Raw genomic sequence first — 27,970 nt, 5'->3', positions numbered from 1 at the left:
GGTACTGTAATTAAATTATTAACATATTGGGCAGTGCTTAGGAGCCCCAGTGATGGCCCAAGACTCCATTGTGCTAGGCACTGTACAAACACAGAACATAAAGATGGTCCCTGCCCCGAATATATGCTAGGAAATCACTCTTTTTCCACATACCATTATACAAGGCCCTGGTTTTCAGGAATGCTCCACATCCCCAACCCCATTTGCAGTCAGCAGGAACTTCGAGTGCTCAGCACCCATGAAAGTCGGTCTATGACGTTTTTGTTGTTTGGGGGATCTTCTGGTGGGATGCCAGAGACGACACAAGACAATAATATTACTGCCAACCCCAAACATCTAAAAATCAGAGCTCAGCCTCCACTTCAGAATCATGAGATTTTTAAAATAATAATTGTTTGGGTCCCTGATATTTGTCTTCTCTTGTCTGAGCCTTTGGGGCTGAACATTTACAAGCTTTTCGCCACAAACACAAGGACTAGAAACTTATGTTAAAAATAATCACATGACCCCAAGGGCTGGGGCTTTACGGAGACTCACCATCCAACGGTGAGAGGCAGCAATGGTGCAGCAATCGTCGTTAATTAAGGGCCACACTATTTTCAGAATGGAGGCTCAGTGCCCATTTAAAATGCACGCCCATTTCTGGATGCTCTCCATTGCAATTGCCCAGGCAGCCTAAGTACAAACTGGGTCAGCGGCCTACTTTACAGAGCCCAGCATGCCATACTCCCAGGCAGCCTACAAGCCCCAGCATGCAATGCTCCAGCATCCCTGTCCCCGCTCCCCGACCGTGGGGCCTACCGATCCCAGCATGCACTGCGCCACGGTGTTCTGACCTAGCTCGTGGAGACTACATCCCCCAGCATGCATCGACGACGCCGTTTCGCCGGGGCCGCACTGCAGGCTGGGAGTCGTTTGGCGAGGGCAGGCGCAGCCGCAGCCGCGCCGGCCGCCATGTTAGTTGCGGGCGGGTCGAGTGCCCGTATGTTGGTGTTGGGTGCCATCTTTGAGGCTGGCAGCGGCAGCGACGGCGGCGGCGGGTGGCCCGAGCTTTGCCCCCGGTCCGGAGACAGAGGCGCCAGCGGAGCGGAGGCGACCGCTCCTTGGGATTCGGTAAAGTCCCCGCTCGCCGGTAACTAGAGCCCGTTAATCGAACCCGGGCCGGGGGCGGCCCCTCACCAGCCCCCGGGGCTGAGGCCGGGCCCCCCCCCTGCTCCCCGGCCCCGGGGAGCCTCCCCTGGCCGCCCCCTCCGCGCCTTTTCCTTCCCCGGGCCCAGGCCCCGCGCCCTGGGCCTGCACGGGGAGGAGGGGTCCCCTCGCTAGCCAGCCCGCGGCGGGGGAGCAGGGCCCCCCGAGAGAGCCGCTGGAGGGGGGAGCCGGCCTCCCGCCCCCACGGCCTGGGGCCAAGCGCCCTAGAGAGCCGCGGCGGGGGGGCCCCGACGCAGGGGTAAATCCACCCCCGCCCTGGAAAAGAGGGAGAGTCGGGGGAGACCGCCCCCACTTCCGGCTGAAATTGACGGATCCCTGGGTCCAGCTCCAGGGGCAGCCCTTAGGGAAAGCTGCAGAGGGAGTTTCCTCCTCTTCCCTCCTGTGCCAGGCCCCCTGGGACTGCCAGGGCTCTGTCCCTCTCCTGCCTTGGGCACGGTAGGTTTTGAGTGAAGAATATTCCCCCCCTCGCTTCCCATCCCCAAGCACCCTGTGGCCTCCTGGGGTAGGAGAGTCCCTGGGTCAGCCCCAGATGTCAAGTGGAGCAAAGAGAAGATTCCAGTGCAGGTGGCTCCCTTTAGAACAAAAAGGTCTTCAGAGTTGAAAGGCCGTGCTTCCCGTTTCTGGTGGGACTGACAAGGAGCCTGCCGTCAAGTCATAGTTTTGCGGGCTGCACACAGCAGTGCCCCCAAAGGGATTGAAATCAGGATCTAAACTAACTCTGGATGCACCCAGTAGCTGACTTAAATTCTTCTTTAGCTCGTTTAAAAACAAAACAAAACAAAAAACACAAAATCAGATTATTGGTGATATTGGCCGTGGCCGTCTAAAACCAACCAAACCACAAAGCCCTTCCCATCAGCTTTGATTTTTAATTGAGAATGAAAATACGAAAATAGTGCCTCATACCATACCGATCAGTATGTGGACTCGGAAAATCATTCCCAAAACTGGTGCTTTGGGGTGCACGAGTGCACATTGCACTCGGGGATTGAGCTGTGCACCTTATTTTCAGAATAGACTGCTGTGTTATTTGATTATAAAAATGAAATATCCTGGGAAGAGTTAATTTTGAAACAAGGGAACTTGGAACTACCGCTATGGCATGCAATTAAGTTGGATGTGTATACAACCAGTTAGGCTTAATAGATGGTACTAAATTTGGGGCTGGATACCTGAGCATTTCAGGAAAAAGTTGGTGTAGAGGTACTTCCTTCTGTCCCTTTTCCTCTTAAAATAGTACCCGTTCAAGCAACTGGTTCAAGAGGAAGTTGACTGCTACAGACACTCAAGAAAAGATCACTTAAGTGGGCGGCAAGATCAGTTGTCAATATTTCCATGGTAAAATTACTCTCAGTTCTGGCATAAATTTTGGAAATAGAGAATGAGTGCATATTCTTTCAGTGTGCCAGTCTCCCCTGTCTCCCCCAGCAGTAGATGCAGCAGTTTTAATAGTGCGGGCAGTCTGGAATTTATTCCCAGTGCCCATTCTGGCACTGACGACGATGATAAGGTGGTGGCAGAAGGGGTGGAGCAACCTGCCAAACATAAAGGAAAGAAGGGGTTGCGGACTAAGCGAAAGCCACGCCATAAAAAACTGGTGCTGTCTAAAAAGTTTGTTAAAGATCTGGGACCGGCAGGTGCTGCAGCTGCAGTAGTCATACCTGGTGCTTCTGAGCAAGATGGAGAGAGCTTCTTTATCGAGAGCAATACAGTAAGACGGGTTCTATTGCCTGGTACGAGAGCAAAGACTTCCATCGTGTGGAACTTCTTCCACGTTGATCCCCAGTACCCCTGTCGTGCCATCTGCAACCTCTGTAAAAAAAGCGTGAGCCGTGGCAAGCCAGGCACCCACCTTGGCACGTCGACGCTTCAGCGGCATCTCCAAGCAAAGCATTCTGTGTACTGGGCCATGGCTAATAAAATAAGTGCTACTGGTGGAAGCAGCGCAGGGGAGGAGGAATATACCTTTAATGTGCCTGTGTCCCCAATCTCCCCTGACAGCAGATTTAGCAGTTTGAGCAGCAATGGGAGTTTGGAATATATTCCCAGTGTTCACTTTCACAGCGACAGTGTGGAAGAGGCACTGAGCCAGTTTTCCAGCAAAAAAAGAAGAAAGAAAGGACTGCAGGTTCATGAGTTATACCCAGGAAAGCCAGAACTTTCCAAAAAATTTGCCAAAGATGTGGGTCCCACAGGTGCAACGACCGCAGCCAGTGCAGCCGCAGCAATAGTCGTTTCTGGTGCATCTGGAGAAGACAGAGAGAGTTTTCTCATTGAAAGCAATACGGTCAAACGCGTCCTGATGCCAGGAACCAGGACCAAGACGTCAGCCGTCTGGAACTTCTTCTACGTTGATCCTCAGTATACCTGCAGGGCGGTTTGTAATGTCTGTAAAAAGAGTGTCAGCCGAGGCAGGCCAGGCACTCACCTGGGCACATCCACGCTGCAACGGCATCTGCAGGCCATGCATCCTGTACACTGGGCCATGGCCAGCCAATGGAATGGCACTATTGGTAACGGTGTAGATGAGGAAACAGTAGAGGATTTTTCTGTTGGTCCTAGGGAGATGGACTTGTCACTTCTCTGTCCCAGAAGCTTTTCAAGCTATTTCTCGTCTCGGAGGGATAAACTTACAGCCAGTTACAGTTTAACATCTCAAGGCCTGGGTGTCCATGCGCCAACTTTATCTCCTAAGCCAGTGCTTGGTAAAAGAAAGGTCATAAGTCCCAACTTTGGGACTCCGCAAGACTCTCAAACATCCGCTACTGAGAAGAAAATTAAATACCACGAAATTCCAGTTGCACAGCAGATAAATAGGGCTATTACAGAATTGATTATTGAGGATATGCAACCCTACTCATTTTTTTCTACCCCTGCTTTTCAGAGATTCATGAAGATAGTGGCACCAGGCTATCAGCTGCCTTCTAGAACTTACTTTTCCACAAAGGCTGTGCCCCGGTTATACAATGTTGTGAGAGAAAAGGTTTTCATGGCTCTGGAGAAAGCTGAGTGCAAAAAAGTTCACTTAACCATTGACATGTGGACCCATGAACCAACCACGGACTATCTGACAGTGATGGCACATTGGGTGTCTTTTGAAATGCTGTTGTCTTCCTCTCACAGTGCCAGCAAAACTCCCAGTTGTAGGAAGCAGGCAGCTCTTTGTGTAACTGGCTTTGCTAAAGATTATGCAGCAGCCAGTATTTTACAAGAACTAAATTACCAAATCGGTGTGTGGCTTTCCCCCAATTCCCTCACCCCTGGCTTCATAGTTTCTGACAACACTGCTAATGTTGTGCATGCAGTGAGAGATGGAGACTTTACCCAAGTGCCATGCTTTATTCATTGTTTAAGTTTAGTAATTCAGGACTTACTCTGTGAGCACAAAAGCACGAGGAGCATGTTAGTAGCTGCTCGAGAGATTTGCCATCATTTTAATCATTCTGTCAAGGCCCGTCAAATTTTGCAGGAGTTCCAGCATGCAAACCATCTTCCACAGCACAACTTGAAGCAGGAGGTAGCCACCCAGTGGACCTCCACCTTTTATATGCTGAGGCGACTTTTAGAGCAGCAGAAGGCAGTGCATGACTATTCCATGCAACACCATGTGGGGAGGGTGGATGGGGTCATCCTCACCTCATTTCAGTGGTGTCTGATGGCTCACGTGTGTGATATCCTTGAGCCGTTTGAAGAAGCCACTCAGGAAGTGAGCATGTGCACTGCAGGTCTTAGTCATGTACTGCCATTAGTTCGCCGCCTGCTTTTGACTCTGCAGAACATGCGAAAAGACTTTCAAATCAAAGGTGCCACTGTAGCTCTCGGGCTGGTGGATGACTTGTCTCTAAGGCTCGAAACTGACTCCCGACTGAGCGCTGTGCTCGGTTCTGAGCATTGTATCTTGGCCACTTTATTAGATCCCTGCTTTAAAGACAATTTAGAAGAATTCCTTCCTCAAGGTACTGACTTGATAAGCTATAAACAGATCCTTATTGAAGTAGTATCTGAGTATATGTGCACTTCGGTGGAGGGTTGCTCCTTGGAAGCTACGGAACTATCAGGCCATTCATCCCTTATAGGAACCGATCCTTGTGCTCTTCACCTTAAGGAAGATTACTCTGGTTCAAATCCCTTCAGTGGCTTCTCTTCGAGTGGTGCAGCTTTAATAGGCAAGAAGAGGCTGTTGTGCCCATCAGCTGCAGCAGTAGTAGAAGAGTACTTTCAAGATGAGTCTTCAGGGATAACAGTTAAAGATGACCCCCTGACTTACTGGCAGGGGAAGCTGAGAAGATGGCCTGCATTAACCCGAGTAGCTATTCAGTATCTCAGCTGCCCACCCTGTAGTCTGCACTCTGAATGTGTCTTCAGCACAGCCAGACACCTCGTTTCAGAACACTCTGCTAGTCCAGGTTTTGACAATATTGAACAGTTAATGTTCCTTAAAATGAACTTAAAAACTATTAATTATGACTATTCCACTCTGGCCTTGGGCTTTGACACAGAGGATGAGATCACTCAGAGTAGCGAGGATGAGATGTTTTAGCCAGTGTTGGCAGCTTCAGTTTGTTCCGCGCTCTGGACCATTTGAAGTGCTGGGACTTGTGCTGCTATATACTGTTCTTGTACGGTTGTTAATATCTAGCACTTCTTGTGCTTTCCATCTCAAGAGCATTTTACAACATCCTCCAAATGCCCCCATGAAGTAGGTAAATTAAGCATTATGTCCATTTTGTAGACCAGAAAACTGACACCTGACTTAGTGCGAAAAGTGGGATTAAAATTTGATCTTGTGTTCAGATTGTCCTAATCACATTGTCCTAATAAACACCACCTAGGTTTTTTAATATAAATATTAATGAAAATATTTTTTTAAATAAAAATAAATATACAAAAACAGGTCAATAATAAAGAGAGAGCAAAATAGGATTCATGCTTTAAAATCATAAAGAGCACGAGGTAGGTGTTTGTAGTTGATAAGCATGGTGCTGGCAGCACTCACTGAATAATGCTCCTTAATGACACCTATTAAGGTATAAAGATGTTCCCTCTCTGGACTTCTCTCCCCCATAACCCCAGCATACTGTTGAAAGGCCATGGACTAATGCTGGCTGGCTAACTGAAAAGATGGATGAGTGACTTGCATAGTTTTTCAGTGTTGAGAAAGACAGGGCTCTAAAATGAACTGGGCAAATGTTCACTGTATTCTTGTCTTCCTTTAGTGAGGGTGAAGTGTGTGACCCCCGCCTTTTATTTCTTCTCGCTGGTCTCGAATGATTGTTTTGATATAACTAAGCTCCTGTACAAAATGAAATTACAATGCAAACCACAGCTCAATCTCAATGTGAACACCAGTGTTATTCTCGGGATTTGATTGGCTTTGAAGTTCTTAATCAATTTCTGATGCAAGCTTGCTGAGTGCGCCAGAGTTGTTCACTTATTTTAAGCTTTAAGGGGTTAGCTCAGTTGATTTTCTGTAATATTTAAATTGCTGTTCTGACTAAAGTTGTTTAAAACATTTTTTTTTTTAATTTTTTTAAAGTCTAGGTTCTGTGTTAACATTTTTTCATTGTGGTGCTTGTATAGAACTGAGAGACCTGAGTTGCTTAGTAGTATAATTTCAGTGAGGCTAATTCAAACCCTGGACTGTGTGTAAAGTACTAAGTATGTGCCAAAGTATGGAAGGTAATATGCAAATGCATTGAAAGAAATAATCAAAAATAGCACGTTATCAGACAGACCAGGAGGCATTGTCCGTTACTTGCCAAGAAATAAGTTTTGGTTTATGTGGAGGCATTTCACACTTTGAAATTGCATTGAATTCTGGAGGATATTAGTGAAAGTGAATATGGCAAAACTTCCCTGTATCTAATGTATGTTAATTGCACACTGAGGGAACATTAGTGTAGTTAGATACAGGTAGACAAAAGTTACCAGGGATACAAAATCCAGTTGTAAAGGCAACAAAAGTCAAAAGTGAGTAATTATTTAGATACTAAGGGAAGGACAGAGATTGATTCTTACCTTTTTTTAATTCCCCTTGTTAAGAGTTTAAAACTGATAACTAATACAAGAACCCAACATTTCCTCTCATTATTTTAGATTTATGGAAACTTCCTCTCTTTTCTCCCCCTCTTCTCCCCCCCCCACCCAAAAAAAAAAAAATCCTGGAAAAATTCACTAGTGCGTGAGAATAAAAGGTCTGATCTTTTATTGTTAATTTGTAAGAACTATTTCATTCAATTTCTTCTAAGGTAGAATTGGAAGAGAATTACCAGAGAAATGTTTCAGTGTTTTTAATGTAGGCAGTGTTGTTGAAGTCGTGTCAATCCCAGGATATTAGAGAGACAAAGTGGGTGAGGTCATATCTTTTATTGGACCAAATTCTCTCACCAACAGAAGCTGGTCCAAGAAAAGACATTACCTCACCCACCTTGTGTCTCTCAGCACTTTTAATGACACAGGAACTGGAATCTCTTACGTTTAGATCTAATGGTCAAAAAGGCAGGTTTTATGGCATTCAGTAAAAATAAGAAAACTGAAATGTCTCATTTCACAGTGAAATTAAACTGTTTGTGGTAACTGGAAACACCTTTAGGCTCCTTATGGTGTCAAAGTCATTGGCTGCTAAGAATTGGACCCAAGCCATCCTTTCAGACCTTTGCCATCTCACAGCGATGGATAATGGTGGATATATGTACCAGGGAACAGTATATGGTCACAAACCAGTAGTATTTGAAAAAATCAAATAAATTAAAATTGGTTTCCAAAAATCAAAATTAAAATATTTCCAAATTGTGTCTCATGCAGCTGTGCCTCTTCAAAACTGAGTGTTTCTCTGCTTCTTACAGCTTGCTGTATTCTAGAACTGCTGTGTTTCTGCACTTGATTGCAACTTTAAATATCTGATCAGAGCTACAAGTTGTTCTTTACAATATGGATATCAGACTATGCATACTTTGTATAAATATGGATATACTGTATGCATGTACATACATGTGTATATTTATGTGCCCAATCCAAACTTGCCCATATTATAAAGCATTGGCCTGAAAGTGTATTTGTGACACTTTTTATAACCCCTCAATTTTTGCTTTCCCCCCCAAATTGAGACACTTTATGATGCATTTATGATGTCACTTAAGTGACAAATAGCCCAAATATATCATTTTTATTACCACATTTGAATATATTGGTGTGTGTGTATAAACACATTTGTATATATGTATATACATATGTATGTTTATACATACAAGTATGTTTTTGCTATACAGGTAATAAAGATGGGGGAAGGTTTTTGTGTTTTCTTAATAGGTGAAGAAATCTTGAAGACCAGAAATTGGAACTTATTGAGTTTTAAATTAAAAAAAAAAAAATTTAAACTGTCCGGCTGTGGAAGATGGATCTTCATTTTTGCAGCCACTTTGACTCACAAGTTCATCTTTAAATGAACTGTTTTTTGAAGAGCTAACTAACCCTCGCTGTCTCCAGTCTGACAGAGAGTATTTGAATGGACTTGCTTCCTCCAGTAGTTGTAAGATGTTTAAAAGCACAGCCTGTGTCTGAATTGTGGATGAGATTTCCTTGGCAATGTGAGGAGAAAATTCTTTCTATCCCTTTATTATTAATTCACGGATTGAGTGTTGGTTCGGCCTACAGGAGAAATTAATTGGAAGTCTTTGAAGACCAACGTTCTTGCCGAGGTTATCCAGGTATGTTAAGCTATAGATGTCTAATTTCCCCTTGGTATAGCGTAGGGGTGGGGAGGGAGGGCTCATAACTGAAGCTGTATTTTTTTTTAAGAGAATATTACTTATAACAATAGTTAATCATCCAGAGATATTTCCCAGACACAATTCATTCCTTCAGAGGTAGGCCTCCCATCCTGCACTTACCTCTGTATGGAGCACAGTTTGTTCTATGTGAATAAAACTTTTTAATGTCAATAAGGACATAGAAAAATCATTATTTTATTTTAAACCACAGAGAAAACTCATGATTTGAAAGTACTTCAGAACTGGGGAGTTTTTTGTTTTGTTTTTTTGGAACTGATCGGTTTCAAGGTAGTCAAGTTAACACTGTCCCTTCAAACTCATTAAATGGCATTGGTGCAAGAAAGAGGGAAAGTTACTTGTCACTTGATGATGATCTGATTTTTTTATTTTAAAATTCCCCTCAAACCACCTTCTCCAAGGTTACTTTTTAAAGAAGATTTCACTGATCACGTCTGAAGAAGAACGGGTGAAGCCCATTTTCACTAAGAGAGGAAGAAGTCTGTGCGGAGCAATAACCCTGATAACTTAAGCTTGTTCTAACAATCTGTCCAGCATGTCTAAACAAGGAGATGATTGCTACTTCTATTTCTATTCCACGTGTACCAAGGTAAGACAACTGAGATGAACAGAGTTTCTCAGATAATTTAATACATGTCTCATAGTTAGATTTGAAAGTAGAATCTATCCTGAAATGTCCTAGCTGGTTTCATATCCTGTTTTCCAGTCTTGTTTTATTACACCTAGCCATCTGTTATGGAAAGCAATAAATTTCAAGGTAGAAAAATAATGCAAGGTCATCTGTGTAGAGAATTAATCTTTACCCCTCCTCCTGTTTTTATCAAGCAGTAATACTGATTAACACTTTTCAAACAGTTAGTTGCTAATCCCTACGAATTGCTTGTGATGTTGGCATTAACTCCTTGTAAAGATAGGTAAATCAAGACATGGAATTGAAGCAACTTGCCCAAGCTGTGGAGGAAGTCAATGTCAGTGATGGATTGGAACTCGAGCGCCTGACTCCTTCAGTCAGCTAAACCATTCTGCTTCTCTTTAGAGCTAACTATTGCTTATTGGGCCCAATGAACCAGCTATGAAAAAAAAATCCATATCCTATTGTGTCTACTCTGTATGCTGTTTCATTGTTAAATAAATAAGATCCAGAAGTTATAGACCTGACTAAGGCCAATGAACAGATGCAGAAACATTTGTGCCTTTTTTTGTGGCAGGAGGGGAGTTTCTATTTTTGCAATGGCATGCCGTTTTTCAAGAGCTGCAGGCATCGTGCTTGGCCCACCCCATGTTGATTGCTGCCTAATTTTTGAATTTCTTAATGTGGCACAAATAGCTCAATTTAAAATTTAACACTAATAACTATAGCTCTTAAGGATGATACAGTAAACAGAATTCTATCAAGTGTAAATGCAACAGTAAGATGGTTGAGGTTGGCTGTAGGGAATAGGGATGTAGATGTTAATAATTTTTGTGTGTTTTTTTTTTTTAATGAAGTGGTTATTGATTTATCTTGTTCTTGTATCGCATCCACAGTATATCCTGACTTGTTTCATCGTGGCCACCTCTAAAGTGTTTGTCTGATGTTAAGACAGTGGTTTAAAATAATGTCAGGAAGGACCTTTCAAAATGTTTCCATAGAATTAATTATTTCTGCCTTCCTGAGAATGCACATCTCATCCATTGCTCCGTTTCTTCTTCTTGATTCATCTGCCTTTCCATTCCCCCACACTAGGATCAGTTCAGTCACTGAGCCTTTTTCCTTCAGTCAGAAAGTCCCACTTTTACAGCTGTCTTTGTATCTGGGTTTTTCAGATTGCAACCTCTTATTTGCTTTTGTCCCATTTGCATAGGGGGATGGTTGTCCCTTTCGTCACTGTGAAGCTGCACTCGGAAACGAGACTGTCTGCACACTCTGGCAGGAAGGGCGCTGCTTCAGGAGTATCTGCAGGTTTAGGCATATGGAGATTGATGTAAGTGTTCATTTTGCAAGTACGTTTTCAGACCGTGCTTTTTATCTGGTGCTCGTAATTTGCTTTGAATTGGAGTGATAATTTACAGTAGCAAGCAAAGAGCATAGAGTGGGTTCGCTTTTATGTATCAGTTTTGCCTGCTCTAAGCAACACTGGCCTCCACTGATCAAAGTAAAGGGATGAATTTTAAGAAAATTTAAGCTTGTTAGAAAAACAACTCCTTGCTGTGATACCTACTAGACACTGGAATAGTCTCTTCAGTGGAAGTGGCAGTAGTCACATTGGTTGTATTACTTAAAATTGCGGTGGCCCTAGCACTCGGGAATAATCCTGCACTGGCCCTTTGGGAGATGAACTAGATGTGATTAATGTGTCTTTTCCATCTCTGACTTCTCCAGTTTTCTACACAGTTTTTGTCGGGGGCTAGGATAGGCTGGAAAGCGGAGAAAGGAAAGAGGAAGTGTAGTGACAAACAGATGCAAAATTGTCATTTTCATAGTTTTTGTAAAGATTGTATATGTGCCCAGAGCACTAGATCGGATTTTTGTTTCAGTTATGAGGTGATGTCCTAATGGTATATTGAAATATTTTATCTTTATGACATGTTTGACCTGTGAACTGAAGTCATAATATTGCATTGTGATTGTTCTGTGAGAGTTCTGTGCCACTTGGATGCCATCTGATAACTGCATGACTCTGTAGCTTTTCCAAGGTGACTTTAATGTGGGTCTTTGTTTTGTCTGTCTGAAGAAAAAACGCAGTGAGATCCCTTGCTATTGGGAGAACCAGCCAGTTGGCTGTAAGAAATTAAATTGCGCTTTCCATCACAACAAGGGACGCTACGTTGATGGACTCTTTCTACCTCCAAGCAAAAGTGAGTTGTTTCATTTTTCTCCTTTGGCAATTCTTCCCAAATCCCTGAAGGCTTGTAGAATTGACCTCTGGACTTTTACTTGCACAGATATTTCCGAGTGCTCCTGCTATTGGTAGTTGAAAAACAAAGGCAGCTCAATTGTTCATGATAGAAATTAAAATCTGTAATGGTTTCAAATGGAACACTGGTCTGACCTAAAATGTCAAAAATACTTATTTAAAAACCAATGTCGAGACCACTGCATCAAATATTACATTATTTGCTTTATTAAAAAACAAATACTGTCTCTTGAGGTCGATATTAAAACTTGTTGGCCCAATAGTCAAAGTATCCCCCACCTTGGTCAGTTTTTCTTTGTGAGACAAGAAGCCTTGATATTATCAAAATATGAAGTAAATTTGTTACTTATATAGCAGCATCGGTGCTGTACAACAGGTGACTTGTACCAGCCAGCTGCTGATCCTGAGCACAAGAAATGGGCCTCCAGCTGTAGTCAAGGCTGAAATGAATAGCAGTGGAGATTTCACCCAATTTTTTTATGCTTAGCTGCTTCTCTCCCTTTTTTATTAATATTTTCCTTCTGTTTTAGGCTACCCTCATCTCACTCAACCTTTCAATCGGTGCGAAGAGATATAGCTTTGTGGGGCTGTAAAAATAATAGCCAAACATCCATGCGCTCTCACCTGGCATAGCCATACTGAGCGGAGTCTCTTCTCTCATAGTGAAGGAAAGTTCAGCATGGCTGGAAGTTTATATGCATTGAGGTTTTGAAGTGAATGAAGCGTTGGATTCAAGGTTTTAAATAGGCAATTTACAGGTGTTTCTACTGTTCTTCCAGCTGTGTTGCCAAGTATGACTGAGTGTGTAGAAGAGGAGGTGAAGGTGACCCAGATCTCGCTGCAGCAGAATAAACTGTCTGTCCAGTCCAACCCCTCCCCCCAGCTGCGGGGGGTGATGAAAGTGGAAAACTCTGAAAACGTCCCCAGCCCCACTCATCCTCCAGTCGTAATCAATGCTGCAGATGATGATGAAGATGATGATGGTGAGCAGATTTTAGCTCCTATATTTAAATAAATACATACAGCACTGATGCATTTGCTATGTCCTAGTAATCAACCTTCAGTTTACATGGTCAGTCCTGTGGTGTTTCTAGTCTAGCATTCTGCACTGGGCTATGGCCAATACCTGGAATATTGAAGGAAAGCTTTTCTAAACTCTTGTTGTACAAGGAAACAGGAAGGGAATTTCATCCTTAAGCACCATTCCCCTTATAGGCAATCTAGAAAGTAGCCTTGTCGAGCGATTAAGAGCTAGGAACTGAGTCACGAGACCTAGATCTTAGTTCTGACATGGCCATACTTGGGCAAGTCGCTTAGGCCAACTTTTTTTAAGTGGCCACTGTTTGAAGTCAGAGGGAGCTGTTGGGTGCTCAAGTTGAGTACCCAAAAACTCTGGCCATTTTGGCCTTAACCTTCCAATACCTCCACTTTTGCATAATGAAGAGAGTACTCACCCCTTAGATGAAATGTGCTGCGTAAGTGCATGGTCTGATATCTGAAAACACGAGATTTGGTTATTAGTTATTTGTATTACCATTGCACCTAGAAGCCCCAGTCAAGAACCATGACTCCATTGTGCCAGCTGCTGTATGCAACCAGAACAAAAAGGTTCCTGGTTTCCCTGCCCCAAAGTGCACACAGTCTTGTCCAATTCCTGATGCTAATTGTGTGTGAACTAACATTTTGTCCCTTTCAGATCAGCTTTCTGAAGAAGGAGATGAAACTAAAACACCTGTTCAGCAGCCAGCTACAGAAACCCATAATGGATTGCGGATAATTTCTACTCGGAAATCCAGTGCTAATTCAAAACAAGGTATTTAATGTTTATATTGCAGGAGCTCCTGAAGGTCACAGCCAGGTTGGCTCTTGGACCCCATTGTGTTAGGCGTTGGTCAAATGTAATAAATGACCACCCCTGTGGTTTGCCTGGCAAAATCCTTAATTCTAGCTATTGGCTGAGCTCCTTAGTAAGGTGATCCTTGGGTATCAGCCACTCTTCTGCGGTCACAAACAGGATAGCTCAGTCAATGCTTAGCTCATTCTTTTTTCAAATGCTTTTGGTTTATGTTGAGCAATCCCAGAAGCCATTTAAACAGGCAATGATAGCGTGACTTTTCAGGTTACCTTTTTAAAAATTCATCTTGGTAATCAATGCTTACATTAAATCTTGCTAGCTTTAGGAGCATATGGAGTGGTCCATGAGTTAACATGTAGGTCATCAGGCTAGACCACCTTATGTTGACTGGGTAACTCCACTGATTTCAGTGGAGTTATTCCTGATTTACACCAGTGTAAGATGGCGGAAGATCCCTCCCTAAATCTTTAAATTACCATGCAGGTGTAGTTTTGAGGTTCTTACTCCTTAAACAGACATCACCAAGGAAGTTCTGTAGGGAAAGGGGGTATTTGTATGGTTATGCGGTAGCATCTTCTGACAGCTGAAGAAGTATACTGCAGCTAGTTCAGAAAGCCGCATATTGTGGAAGAACAGTGAGGTGAGGGGTGGAAATGGGAACACAGAATGCCTCTGGAAGGTGAGCATCTCTGTGACTTAGCTGTCACAGGAGACCAAAGGGGAGTTCAAAGCCTGGATTTCCCCACACTGTTTAAAAAAACAAACAAACAAAACCCTCTTAAAAGTAAGCCAAGTGACTAATAGCGCAGATGTTGGTAATTCTTAAAAATGCAGCTTCTGCTCTTTTGTGAGACCAAGCAACCTACAAACTATCCCAAATTCTGTGGCCATGAACATAAGGCTGTTTTTTTTTTTCTTTCATGTCTGTTTTTTCGTGATTTTTTTTTTTTAATTTATTTTTTGGAAAAAGCAGTAAATGCTAAGAAGCTTGGTCTGTATTCATAGATATGCACCATTGCTTTTACGTTTTGGGTTCATTCACAATTCTGCGTTTTCAGATAACAACAGTTTGAATTTTGGAATAAAAACACTTGAAGAAATCAAGTCCAAAAAAATGAAGGAAAAATCACAAAAACAAGGTGGTGAGTTACTCTCCCTCCCTCCCAAATTCAGTGGCCCTCCTGTTTCAAGAGAGAGAACAGTTTTTCCTGCATGGGAAATGCACAAGTTGACTTGCAGGGTTTTTTGGTTGGGATAATCTGTTGGGATAATTTTTACTTTCAGAAAAAATGGCTTAAAAATAGTTCAGGTGTTAAAAGCAGAATCCAGATGGCACAAGCTCTCTCGTATTAGTCAGGCCCTCTAAAGCAGGGAGTAAAGTCCAAATGAGAAGGGTACAAGAATATACTCTCATGCTGTTGTGTATTATGTATCTCTCCCCCCTGAAGCATCTGGATAGCTGGCCAAGCGTAGGCTAGGACTATTCTGTGCAGTCTTTTGTATTTACTCTTCTCTTTTGGCCCAGATATGCAACTGATTTGAGTGTGAGGTCTGTTCATAAAGGTGTTTTTACACACCCTCAATTGCATGATCTGAGCCTTGATTTCAATTTGCATATAAAGTTTTTGTTGAAGTGATTTAAAATCAGTTTGCTGGGAATAAAGTAACTCTTGTCTGTTTTTCCTCATGTGGAAAGGGAGTGGCTTTTTATAAACTTTTTTCCCCGCTAACTTAATATATTTTTGTTTGCTCTGATCAGAAGGCCCCTCTGGAGTTTCCGTTTATCCACTCCAATCCCAGACCATTCCTGGTCCGGAAAAGGAAAACCTACGGACGGTGATCAGGACTGTAACCTTATCTGCAAAGCAAGGTGATGATAACTACTGCCTGCTTCCCTGGTTCCATTTTAGTGGTTCCTTAGACTGTAGTGTCGGTCCAGATGTCCTTGCTTTCTCTGGCCAACATGGTATTCATCTGCTACTGATGGTGCCGAAAGGTGTTTGAAGACTTTATTTAAAGCTTCAAAACTCATGGTTTTCTCCTGAGGGAAGAGTCCCTGGATATATCGAAAACCTCTGACAGTGCTGGTACTCAGTGAAGCATATAGATTTCTGATTTTTGCATCAGGACATTCAGCATCTGGGCATCACCATTAAAGGGTTACAGAGAAGTGCTCGAGCTAACCATAACAAGCCAGTGTTACCAAATGTGACCATGATGCTGCAAACACTTGAACATGTGCTTGACTTTACTCCCAACGGGTCTGCTGCTGTGAGTAGAGCTACATATGTGCTCAAGTATTTGCAGAATCAGGACAAGTGTTTGCACAACGATATAGCTGCAGAACAGAATAGCAAAAGGAGAGAGAAATGAATGGGTGCAAACAGGAGACAACTGGAGAACCAATGAAAGGAAGCAGCCACAGAGAAGCTCTGTGGCACTGGCGAGGGGGTCAGCACTAAACAAGCAGAGAAGGGCGTGGGTGGGAGGAGAGTGCGTTCATGAGGTAGTCTGGAGTAAGACAATGCGAGGTTCCATTTTTTTTCAGAGAGAGACTCGCTGCTGTTTGATAGTTGGTTATCCTAGTAAGGAATAAATCCTCAAAGTGTCTTGTAGACTAGAACCCGAATATGGAAGTTGTGCTCCCAAGAGGCATTTTGCTTGCTTCTAAGAGTAAAATTTAACTTTGTGAATACTTCTACTGTAGGAGAACCTCCCTAACCAGCACAGTATGTAACTTGCACACTTGTTATAAGAGCCTTAATAGCAGAAAGCTGAAGCAAGATCTCATTCTATGATTTTTACTAAGTATACTACAGTACACTTACTAGTAAGTTTCCAAATTGTAATTCTCAAAATGTTTTATGATGCAATATTATTGCATTTTTGTTTCCTCGCTAATAGGCAAAATCTCATGATTTACAATAGGAGTCTATCACTTGTGTAAACTGGCGAGATTATTTTGTATCTATATATGTCTAGTGCTTTTTCCAAATTAAAGATGCTTATGTTTCACTGTTCAAGGTGAGGAGCCTCTAATTCGATTGAGTCTCTCGGAGAGACTGGGAAAACGGAAACCCTCCATAGGTAAGAACTCATAGGCTAGAGAAATAATGCTGGCTAGAGTCAGCTTCCTCTGCATAGCTCTTGTAATGCACTTAAGTTGAAATCTGCAACACCCATCTGCCATTACAGCTGTAAGGCTCCATGCAGCTCTGCTAATGTGGTTCAAAAAAATATTTTATAGAACAAAATAAAGGTATAGGAATTTAGTTTCAGGAAAAAATGAATATGTATGAGACTCATTACCCGTTACCTGAATGCTAGTCTGTAACAGGGTGGCAGTTTCTACAGCCCTGCATAAGGTTGCAGACTAATTACTGCTGTGACTCATGCTGACAGGTGGGTCCTTAACTCCAACCAGGTTGGAAAGGGGATGGAGTGTCTCTCTGGAAAACGGAGAACAAGGGACTGGGACAGGTGAGGATTTGCAGGGAAACCCTAGGAACAGCCAAACTTGAAGAGAAAGCTTTTAGGATAAGGTTTATAGGTAGATATTTATCTGAGCAACCCTCAAGAAGGGGAATTTTTTGACACTATGCAATGTGTATACTCTGAAGCAGTGTGGGTACTCTAGCTGCTTACATACTCTGCTTCTTTAACTTAAGTCAGAAGCCATCAAGTCATCTATTTGGTAATTCCTGAGCTTGTGGCTTCTTGTATGTTTTACCAGAGAGATACGGTGCCTCCAAAACACCAAAGCAGATATATCGCATTCACATATCCCCCAGGCTTGTGCAAATGTATTGTTCTAGTGCCCTTCTCCTTAAAGATGTCTGCGTTTCAGGTACTGTAGGACAGCGTTTCTCAAATGCAGCCCATGTGGCTACATGCAGCCACCAGGGGCTTTTCTTACGACCACAGCCTCCTGGGCAGTGACTGGCGATGGGGGTGGGGTGCAAAGCAGTGGTCCCTCCCCCAGGGCCATCAGCAGGGGTTTGGCACTATCCCCCCTGGAGCCACAAACGCCAGAGGAACAGGCAGCTGGTGTGAGTTCCCCACCTTCCGTGGGGCAGTGAAGCTTGGGGTTCAGCCCTGAGGTGGCGGGCGGCAGGCTCCAGTCATGGGGCTTTGGGTTCCAGCCCTGGACCCTGGCTGCAGGTGCCAGCCCTCGGCTCACCACCCCCCTACATCACTCCTGGCCCCCACTGCCTCCCCTGCCCCCTACCATTGCCCCTGGTCCCCACTGTCTCCCTACCCACCTCTTATCCAGGGCTTACTGGCTGAGTAAGTCTGCTGTGAAAATTTATATTTGTGTGTTTGTTAATATCACTTTTCACAGACCCCCAGCTAGCTAGTAAGTCTGCTGTGGAAATTGATAGTAACAAATATACAGATATTACCTTTTTCAGCAGCAGACTTACTAGCTAACAAGTCTTTTTAAAAAAGCAAACAAAAAGCAAAAGAAACAACAACAACAAAAGACAAGAATGCGCAAAACACCTTATTTGTGTTTCTATTCTGTTTAGGTCCAATAAAGAATAGAGACAACTGTACATTGTTTTTAATTATTGAGTCTGCAAAAAACCTCTATATACATAAACTACAATGACTTGAACATGTATATGTTCATATTTATTGTTTTTTCCTAAAGTTAAGTATTTTAGGAAAAATTGTCAGAACGCCCCCCCAGCAAAATTGGTGGCCGAACTCTGAGGCCACCAAAAATGTATTATGAGAACCCCTATAAATTTGTGAAGTGCTTTAGAACTTTCTACCATGAGAGTCCCCGTCTTGATTTGGCAGTTGCTTCATAAGGGAATTTCTCAGAGAGCCTCTTACCCTCCTGACATCCTTATCTTCTGCTGCTTGGGTTTCAAAATGGTTCTTCCACTGAGAACCATTGTGCTATTTGGGAGCTACAACTTCGAAGCAGAAATAGCAGATATTAGCAGCTGGAAGATAAAAACAGAAAAAATTAAACTCTGTGAAAGGTAAAGAGAGGAGAGCTTCTAGGCGACTCCCCTGTCTTCAAGTCCTCCGATGGACAAGCTCTTGTTATTATGTTCAGATATTAGCTGTTGACTTTATTTCCACCATGTTTGGCTTTACAGATGAAAGTGGCCCTCCATTGAAGCGTAGCCTTGCTGACAGGCTTGGAAAGAAGCTTGAATCTCTGGAGAAGACTGACAAAGCACCAAAGAGAGGTACTGCTGCTTAAAAAATCCTTGGGTTTGTTACATACAGACTTCCCTTTTGGTTCTTTGTATGTTAGAAGAAGCCTCTCAAGATAACTTTGAATTTCCTGGAACCATGTGAGAGACAAAGGAGCAGCCCACCTAACTGCTTTGTGTTTGTTCTTGCAGTTCAAGTCCCCAGATCTCTTAAGGAGAGGCTAGGATTGCCAGCTGAGCAGGCTAGCACGGAGACAGGTAACAGCTGTTTGCTAAAGCTGATGCTTCCCTTTTTCCTGGACCTGCCATTTCTCAGCAATCTACATTACCCTTCTCGTAGCCATTAGAACTCCTGTATCTGCCAGCGTGAGAGTTCTGGCTCTTGACAGCCAATTTGTTTCCACTTGTGCCTCAGCAAGCTTCTCTCACCTGTCTATAAGCAGAAGAGTTTGGAACGTGCTTGGAGACAAGTGAAATAGAAATTGGAAACCAAGAGATGGGATTGGAAATGCCAGTGGAGGTACAAAGTAGTGGTAGAATGGGGCAAATCTACCTTTGTGCTGCAGTCATCGCAGTAGTAATGGATTGTTTACAGAAAAGGGATCAGAGTGTGCCCTACAATTTGATATACATGCTTCCCTAAACCACGTTCACAAGTATAGGTTATGATTTGGTTTCCTTTCTCTTTGACACACTGAAAATCACAGTTTTTTGGGGGGCCCTAAATGGCTACTTAATTTTTTTTTCAATGCGCAGGTCAGTCTTCTCTTTAAATGTTTTGGGTTTTTCCTCTTTTGGTAACAACAGAGGGAGCTGCAAAACAAGCAGGTGAGATCCGTGTGAAAACACTAGAGGAAATCCGTCTTGAGAAAGCCAGCCAGAAACGGGGAGAACCTCAAACCAAACCCAAGACTGAAGAGTCTTGTAGAACAGAAGATTCTAATCCAAGGGTGAGACCCTCCCCAACAATTCGAATCAAAACGTTTTCTGAGGTCCTGGCTGAGAAAAAAAACAGGCAGTTGGGGGAGGAAGAGCAGCTAAAAATGGAGGAAAAACTAAAAGCGGAGGAAAGCCCTACCAAGCCGAAGACTGAGAGTGAGACCAAGAAGCAGGACACCACAGCTCCATCTATAGCCAGCAAAGGGCAGCTGGAGCAGTCCACAGGCAAAGCCATGTCAATAGGGGAAGTGCGCATTAAAACATTGGAGGAGATCAAGCAGGAGAAAGCCCTGAGGATGCAGCAGAGTGGAGAGAACACCCTAAATACGCCACCGCAACCTGAGCTTACTCCCATCGGCAGGAGATTACTGCGCATTACAAAGCTGACAGGTAACAAATGCTTTGGCTATTCCTATAGTACAGCAGGTTTCCCTGTCTTTGCTAGTATTTTCAGTTGACTCAGAATTCACTCACTCCACTACATATTACAGCTAGAAGACTGTCAAAGTCAAAAGTTAGGAAGTGCCAGAATCAGGATTGCCGATATCAACCTTACTTCTGCTTTGTACATATGTAATTAAAGACTGTCCTGCATATCACTTGTTATGTCTTCTATGGGGCTCCTGCCTCATTCAGTGAATGTGTAGTTATTTAACGTGGAGGACAAAATGCAATATTGAATGTGTGGCCTCAGGCCTCACACGCTGTACTGAATACAAAATTCATTCCCTCCTGGGAGTTTCTGTGATCCTCTCAAAATAATATTGGAGTCAGTGTTTCATGAACATTAATGTTCATGATCTTCACAACACCTTTGTGAGATAGGGAGGTGTGTTTGTGTGGTTTTTTGGGTTTTTTTTTACAGCAGGGGAACTGAGGCACAGAAAGAGATTAAGGCGAAAATTGTCCACTAATTTTGGGTGCCCAACTTGAAATATCTAGGACTTGCTTTTTTTTTTTTTTTTTTTTTTGGAACACAACCACTTTGCATGTTCAAAGCACAATTCCACTGATGTCTGAGTGTTCAGCATTTTTGTGTCTCAAACCACAGGTGTCTCATATTGGGCACGCAGAAAATGGGGAACACACAATTAGTAGCCAGCTGTTAACACTAGTTTGAGTGAGGTGCCCAGCATCACACAGGAACTCTGTGGCAGAGGCAGGCATAGAATCCAGTTAACTAGGCCAGCATTCAACCACCTAACCATGAGACCATTCCTTTTTCATCCTACAGTCCTCTGCCTCATTCACTATACACTTTCCAACCTCTGCAACAAATAAGGCAGGGGTCCTACAGACAACAGCCTCATTCATTCGTTCCCTGCGTACAATACATCATGTACACTGTACAAAGCGTCTTTCGGATGTAACATTAAATGGGGGTCTCTTTGGGTCATCTCAGTGCTTGGTCAGCTGGAAATAAAAGTTCTCTGGTGTGTAGCGCAACCCAAACCTCATGATTACAGTGTACAACTGAATGGAAGATTGCAGAGCTCAAGCTGCAGCCAAATTCTTCGTCTATTAAACTGGTGCGTTTGCCCCAAAAGGTTGGAAACCAATAGTGTGAAATGCTATTCAGGAGATCTGTGGTGTTTCAACTCTTGGAATTAACATGTGGGTTTGGGATGTTTTAAAGCACCTGGAAGAGAAGAAAAGAAGTTGGTGGAGTCAAGCGTTCCGCCCCTCAGTATTGGCCCAGCAGACAAGGCTGCAGAGGTGAGTCCCTGGAGAATATAGGAATCACTATGTGTCAAAAGTAATATTCACATTCTGTTTACCAGCACGACTTGGCACATACCTCAGATACAATGGGGGTGTCTATATATTTCTGCACCGAAGTGCTGGAGATTAATCCAGAGTCCTGTCTTCTGTGATAGCATTTCAAGACAACATTGCAATGATCAAATGGCTTTGAATTTCTTGCTATTTAAACTTAGCAATGAATAAGAAGCCAGGACTTTGTAATCAGAGGTAATCTGTCTGAGGGCAGCACTGGCAACTTGTGTTTCCCTTGGGCTCCTACTAAGAATGGAATAGATTTCAGCTAGAGTCTTTTGCTTTGATCAGGGGACAACCCATGCTGGGACTTTGTAGCCTCTGTGGGCTGCACTTGTGTAGTAAAGGTGAGGTTGTTTGTGAACCTTGATGTAGGTTGCCAAAAGGCAGCTGACTGATATTAGGGTGGTGCGGAGCTCAAGAGTCCTCTCCAGAGGAATTGCTGATTAGGTTTTTGTTATGAAGTCTCCCTAGATTTGTCTCATCTTGTTCCTCGCTTATTTTCTCTAGTTTTCAGATGAGAGTGCAAGCAACTCTATGGCTCAAATGAAGAGTTCTGAAGAAATCCTGAGGGAGAAGCGGCAGCTGAAGCCACGGCAGAAGGAGACGCTCCAGAAGGAAATACCTGCTGTGTCGTCCCCTGGAGAAGACACAATTGAAGAGAAGAGCCCAGTGGCTGGAAGTCCTGAATCCACAGTGACACCTGGGGCAACTCGTCGGCTGACAAAGAGACTGACTGTGAAAGCAGAGGAAGCCGTGATGGAAAGTCCAGGAACGGAGGGTTCAGTACTGCCAGTGAAACAAGCAGCTCAGTCTCTGGAGCGAAAGGCTAAAGGTGAATGTCATTTTGTGTGGTATTTTCTGTAGCAGGGATTTAACTTTAAGGACCGATCACTTAATCGGTTCCCAAAATCACTCAGTTATTTTGCTCAATATTGTCAGGGAAAGATGACCAGTGTCGTCGTCTTTAGACTTTTGTCATCGCCACAAGTGCAGCACAGTATGATGCATATTTCGTTCAGTTGGCAAAATGGCCAGCCGTGAGTCAGAAGAATGGAGTAGTAAAAGGAAACGCTGCCAGTCTGGAGTTAGATGCATTGGCACAATAGTGTAACAAGTTGTGCAGATCCTTGCTGTGGGTGGGAGAGGAAGCCTACACAGAATGTGCCTGTTCTGTTTCCTCCCAGCTCCAGCCCGTGTTAACCCTTTCCTCTTCGAGAGCCCTAAATAACTAGAAAATGGCTTTCATTTGTAAACACTGAAATTTCAGGAAAGTTACCCTAGAAAAGTGGTGGTGTTGCTTAGGATCTCGATGCTGTCCAGATTTTCTCTCTATTCTCCCCTTCATTTCTGATTGGTTTACTAATTCATTCCTGACTGTTGGGTAGTGTTGCTCAACGGCTCCTACATTCCACCCCAAAGATGGCTGTGTTAATGGAGGTGAAGGAATTTCTCTGGAATGTGTTAGAGCTGATAAGATGAGACGCTGTAAGTCTATTAGCATTTTTACAGATTGCTGACTACATAAGAACATAACGGCCATACTGGATCAAACCAAAGGTCCATCTAGCCCAGTATCCTGTCTTCCGACAGTGGCCAATGCCAGGTGCCCCAGAGGGAATGAACAGTCTCTGGCAAACAGAGACTAGGGACAGCAGTCCTGCCCGTCCTGGCTAATAGCCATTGATGGACCTATCCTCCATGAATTTATCTAGTTCTTTTTTGAATACATGTATTCGAACTACCTGCCAAAGGGTTAATTGGGGGTTACCAGGTGCTGTGCCTTATACTCATTGCTGGCTTTACAGAGGAGGAAGGAAACTGCAACAATCCTAGGAACCAATCAGCTTCCGTTCTTTTCCTTTTATGTTCCAGCCAAACCCAAGGTGAATGTGAAGCCATCAGGCGTAAAAACAATCTCCCCTGCAAAGCAGGCCCTGAAACGAAAGGTGGCTGAAAGTCATCCTTCTGCCATAGCAGCTGTGAAACCACTAAGCACCACCAGCAGTGACTTGAAGGAGCTCCCGGCTAAAAAAGCAGCTATGGTAAGGAAACTGGCTTACAAGCTGGACAGCCTATGGTGAAACCTGAACAGAAGTGTTTCACCCTGCCCCTAAGAGAGGATAGATATAGGGATGTCTTATCTCTCTTATGCAGTTCTGTCCAGATCTGAGTCCCTTACCATACCATGGGATGATTTCGATGTATCTTCCTCCATCTTTTATTAGATGAGTACCAGCACTTCTATAATGTTCTTAGTTAGATGCCTTCTCAGTGGACTGAACTACGTACCACTTACATGCATTCCAGAGTGGCTAGTCAACTACTGCTGAAGACTTCAGGCCCTTGATAGGCATCGAGTTTTATGCTTGCTTTGTCTGGGAAGGCCCAAATTTGTTTTGGCCTGGAGCTCAGGGATGATATGGCTGTGCAAGGATGGGACAGGCATTATGCTGAAGAAAGGAAAACTGCTGAGAAATATTTTACTTTTGTACCTTAACTTTCACCTTGCTTTTTCCCAGACTACTGTTCTAGCCCTGCCAGAGGATAGTCCGGCCACTGTACCAGAGAGAGCAAAATCCAGAGACAGGTAATGTCTGCAACTTACTCCTGTTAGAAAAGGTTTTTGTCACTGGGGTTTCAGGAAACTTCAGTACAGTGTCTGCCTGACATTTGGGAAGATGAGTTTGAGGTCATCAATGTTATAATATACCTGTTAAGCGGTGCAACGTACCCTTCTTTAATTTTCTAACTATTTAGCAAACTCTCCTTTGGATTATCTTTTAAAACATTTCAGTTGTTTTTGTTAATGTCAGTGAATTGGCATCACTTGCAATAGCATCTTTCTGGATTCCTGTGAGTCCTGAAAGAGGCGAGGGTGGCGTAGGAGTGGGATGAAGATAGGGGAAGACTTTCCTGCTGGCTCCTCCTCAAATACTAACTAGTGGCTGGCATTCTCTGTGACCAAATGCATGTCTCAGCAGAAGGCTCTGTAAGAGAAGAGGGATATTAGGTGAAGAAAATAACGCAAAGCTGGGTGAGACAAGTTTCTGCAGCACCTGGCCAAATCAGGGCTGACTAAAATCCACTGCTGTCAGCTTCTTAGTGTCAAGAGCACCAAATTCATCCAAACGTTTGATGGAAAAAGTAAATAGTTGATATCCATTTTAACAAACAGTTCACAAAATTTATCCATTCACATTTTTATAGTCAGTTTAGTAAATTAGTGTAAGTGTATTGTCTTTGGAGGCAGAGCATTTGGGGATCTAGCAAAAAGATTGGTTTAATTCTCATGGTTGTGTCTAGGTCCCTAAACTAAGCCTGGATTTGTGCTGGACATGGCCCACCTTGATTATCATGCACATTGTAGGGAGAGTGGTCACTTTGGATGAGCTATTACCAGCAGGATAGTGAGTTTGTGTGTGTGTTTTTTGGAGGGGGGTGAGGGGGTGAGAGAACCTGGATTTGTGCAGGAAATGGCCCACCTTGATTATCATGCACATTGTGTAGAGAGTTGTCACTTTGGATGGGCTATTACCAGCAGGAGAGTGAGTTTGTGTGTGGGGGGGGTGGAGGGTGAGAGAACCTGGATTTGTGTTGGAAATGGCCCAACTTGATGATCACTTTAGATAAGCTATTACCAGCAGGACAGTGGAGTGGGAGGAGGTATTGTTTTATGATCTCTGTGTGTATATAAAGTCTGCTGCAGTTTCCACGGTATGCATCCGATGAAGTGAGCTGTAGCTCACGAAAGCTCATGCTCAAATAAATTGGTTAGTCTCTAAGGTGCCACAAGTACTCCTTTTCTTTTTGCGAATACAGACTAACACGGCTGTTGCTCTGTAAACTGAGAATGTACCTGTAATATTATGTTGGACTCGGGGACAGCCACTGCTTAGTTACACAGCAATTCCAAAGGATTGGAGGTGTGGGGGGGGGTAACACTGCAGTAAGATAGGGTGTTTGGCAAAATAGATACTTTCAATTAAGGAATGTCTAATTGCTCTCTCTCTCTCTTCTCCCAAGCCCTGAGCTCCACATAGGAAGCCAAGCAGCCTCTGTGGCTCAATCAGAGATGACAAGCCCAACCTCTTCACAGGCAGCAGTAAAGACCCGCAGGCTGAGTTCCAACGCAGCTGGGAAAGCACCCTTGTCCGTAGAAGATGACTTTGAGAAGCTGATTTGGGAAATCTCTGGAGGCAAACTGGAAGCAGAGATTGATCTGGATGCAGGAAAAGATGAGGATGACCTCCTGCTTGAACTATCTGAAATGATTGACAGCTGAACCAGACTTATACTTATCTTTTAAAACAAAAAACATTTTAAACTCTATTTTGTTGGATACCCAAGATAAACCTTTTTCTTCTATATGAGGCTTTGCCACAAGTCTTCAAGTACACTTGAACTGGTAGAAATTGGCAATATCTGCACTCAATTGTCGTTAATTTCCCTGCCGGTTAGAGTTAACCTGTATACCCATCCTGTTACCATACGTGGCTATTTTGAATATGTGAAGACAAAGCACTTCACAGTTTCAGGCCAGAATGATCCTGGAGCCCATCTATAAAGCCTGGGGGTATAAACTTCTTCCACTGATTCAAGGCTGTGAAGGCTTTTAAAAAAAAAAAAAAAAAAAAAGTTTTTCTCAGCAAGGTGTGCAAAACTCAGTGAGTGTGTTTCAAAGCTTTCTTTTGCTTTGTTTTCTTGAATGGCCTCGAATTACTATGTCAACTCTTGAGTTGTATTTGTCCTTATCTTCTTGTTTTAAGATTCTAGGGAAAATTAATGAAAAGGATAATTACTACAGTAATGTGGGCCAAACATACTGCCAAAGGTGCAGGATTGGGTTAGTCCATCCAGCCTTACTTCCTTTTACTTATCAGGGACAATACAATATCAGTATGGAAAGCAGCAGCATACAGTACATGAAGACTGCCTTTCTCCCTTTGAATCCTACTGTACTAAATCTTGGGGGGTTGGTACTTTTTGTTGACTGAATAAGGTCCTGGGGCAAGTGGTGTAAGCCCTCATGGTCTGCTGCACATCAGTAAATTGAAAATGGGTCTTAAAAGTGCCTCTCATTTCCAAGAATCTCTTCCTTCTTCTGCTGACTTTTCTTCTACTGGAAAGCAGTAGCTGCTGGCACTGATGGGAAAACACTTTCAGCTTTCTTTGAACCCCAATTCGCTGTATAGGCTTGTCTGATTTGATGTAGCACTTTGCTGGAATTCAGCCAATAAGAAGCATTTGTCAAGTCAGGCAAGTCCTAGAAAAGTGTTCTACAGTGGTCAGAGCAAACTCTGTGTCCTCCCCTGTCCTGTGGATACCTTTCTTTCTTCTCACCCTTCATTTCTCTATAATTCCACCCTCCTCCTCCTCTGCCTGAACTAATCATTTAGGAAGTACATACCTGGGGTTGGGATGTTAGGAAAACTATTCCTCTGTGCTTGACAGTCCATTTGCCTGAACTGTGTACATGGAATCTTGCTGTGACCCCGCAGTAAACGGTTGAGATTGGGGTGTATTGTGTTTCCCATCACCTATGTTCATTTTGACCATGAGTTTTTTTTATTTTTTTTTTTTTATTTTCTTAAACTTTCAACAAGCTAGTCCCTTCTGACTTTGAGCTGTGAGGATATAGGTGTGGCAAGCTTCTGCTGCTGGCAGGCTTAAAAAAAAAAGTTTAATTGTATTGTAAATATTTTGTCTTTGGAAGAAAACACGTACATGATTTGGTAATCCACTGTGATGTCTTAGTTCTTATAGGGAAGATTTGAACCAAAACCAATTTTTAAATTAAAAAGCCCACTCCTGAAAAAACTGCTGTTATAGTTCTAGGAGGGACACCACGCAGGAAGCTTCATCCCAAAGAAGCTGAAAAGCAACAACCCTCCATCCTGCTGAAGGACTTTTCACAATGAGACTTCAGGTTGCTTGTGCACGAATGGAAGCAACTTTCAGAGAGAGAGAGAGATGTATGAGAGATTGTGATCTAAAAAAATTTTCCCTGCTGCTTGTTATCTCCCTGTGTTTAAGCAGAATATTCCGTTCCATTGTCAGCTTTGTTCACTTCCTTCTCTGGATGAGAAGTCCTGTCTACGAAGGCCGAATTTTATGTATGCCATTACTTCTGTAAATATTTTATTCTCTCATTTTCTATTTAGTTTGTATTTAAGGCATTGTCTTACATGTAATCTGAATCCTACATGTTCACCATGAGTTGGGCTGTTCATGAAAAACATTACTCTTGTTTTTAAATAAAGCTGATGTAGGAAGTCTTATTTCAGATGTTCTCTGTGTAGCTGGGTAAGATGCAGAGGTGGGCATTAGGCG

General features: G+C 43.2%; 2 protein-coding genes across 6 annotated transcripts; both read left to right on the top strand.

The window, feature by feature from the left end:
• The first annotated feature begins 978 nt into the window (after positions 1-978).
• Positions 979-27,918, top strand: ZC3H11A (zinc finger CCCH-type containing 11A). 5 transcript variants are annotated; one of them, XM_073320228.2, is made up of 18 exons: positions 979-1,113; positions 8,863-8,915; positions 9,398-9,585; positions 10,841-10,960; positions 11,711-11,834; positions 12,673-12,876; positions 13,590-13,706; positions 14,807-14,890; positions 15,508-15,618; positions 16,773-16,835; positions 18,863-18,955; positions 19,115-19,180; positions 19,730-20,251; positions 21,498-21,577; positions 22,148-22,472; positions 23,513-23,682; positions 24,160-24,227; positions 25,664-27,918. In XM_073320228.2, the coding sequence occupies exons 3-18, from the start codon at positions 9,532-9,534 to the stop codon at positions 25,920-25,922; spliced, it is 2,460 nt and encodes an 819-aa protein (XP_073176329.1). In that variant the 5' UTR covers positions 979-1,113; positions 8,863-8,915; positions 9,398-9,531; the 3' UTR covers positions 25,923-27,918. The 5 variants fall into 5 exon arrangements, with proteins under 5 accessions (XP_073176329.1, XP_073176328.1, XP_073176332.1 ...); XM_073320227.2 differs by having other exon boundaries at positions 979-1,132; XM_073320229.2 differs by lacking the exon at positions 979-1,113 and having other exon boundaries at positions 8,402-8,915; positions 14,807-14,887.
• ZBED6 (zinc finger BED-type containing 6) lies at positions 1,143-8,625 on the top strand. The gene has a single exon (XM_073320225.2). It carries the CDS (start codon positions 2,591-2,593, stop codon positions 5,747-5,749), a length of 3,159 nt encoding a protein of 1,052 aa, XP_073176326.1. The 5' UTR covers positions 1,143-2,590; the 3' UTR covers positions 5,750-8,625.
• Positions 27,919-27,970: the final 52 nt, after the last annotated feature.

Source organism: Lepidochelys kempii, chromosome 21, assembly GCF_965140285.1.
Source record: "Lepidochelys kempii isolate rLepKem1 chromosome 21, rLepKem1.hap1, whole genome shotgun sequence".
Lineage (NCBI taxonomy): Eukaryota > Metazoa > Chordata > Testudines > Cheloniidae > Lepidochelys > Lepidochelys kempii.
The sequence above is the reverse complement of the archived record's forward strand: the minus strand, read 5'-3'. Positions and strand labels throughout refer to the sequence as shown.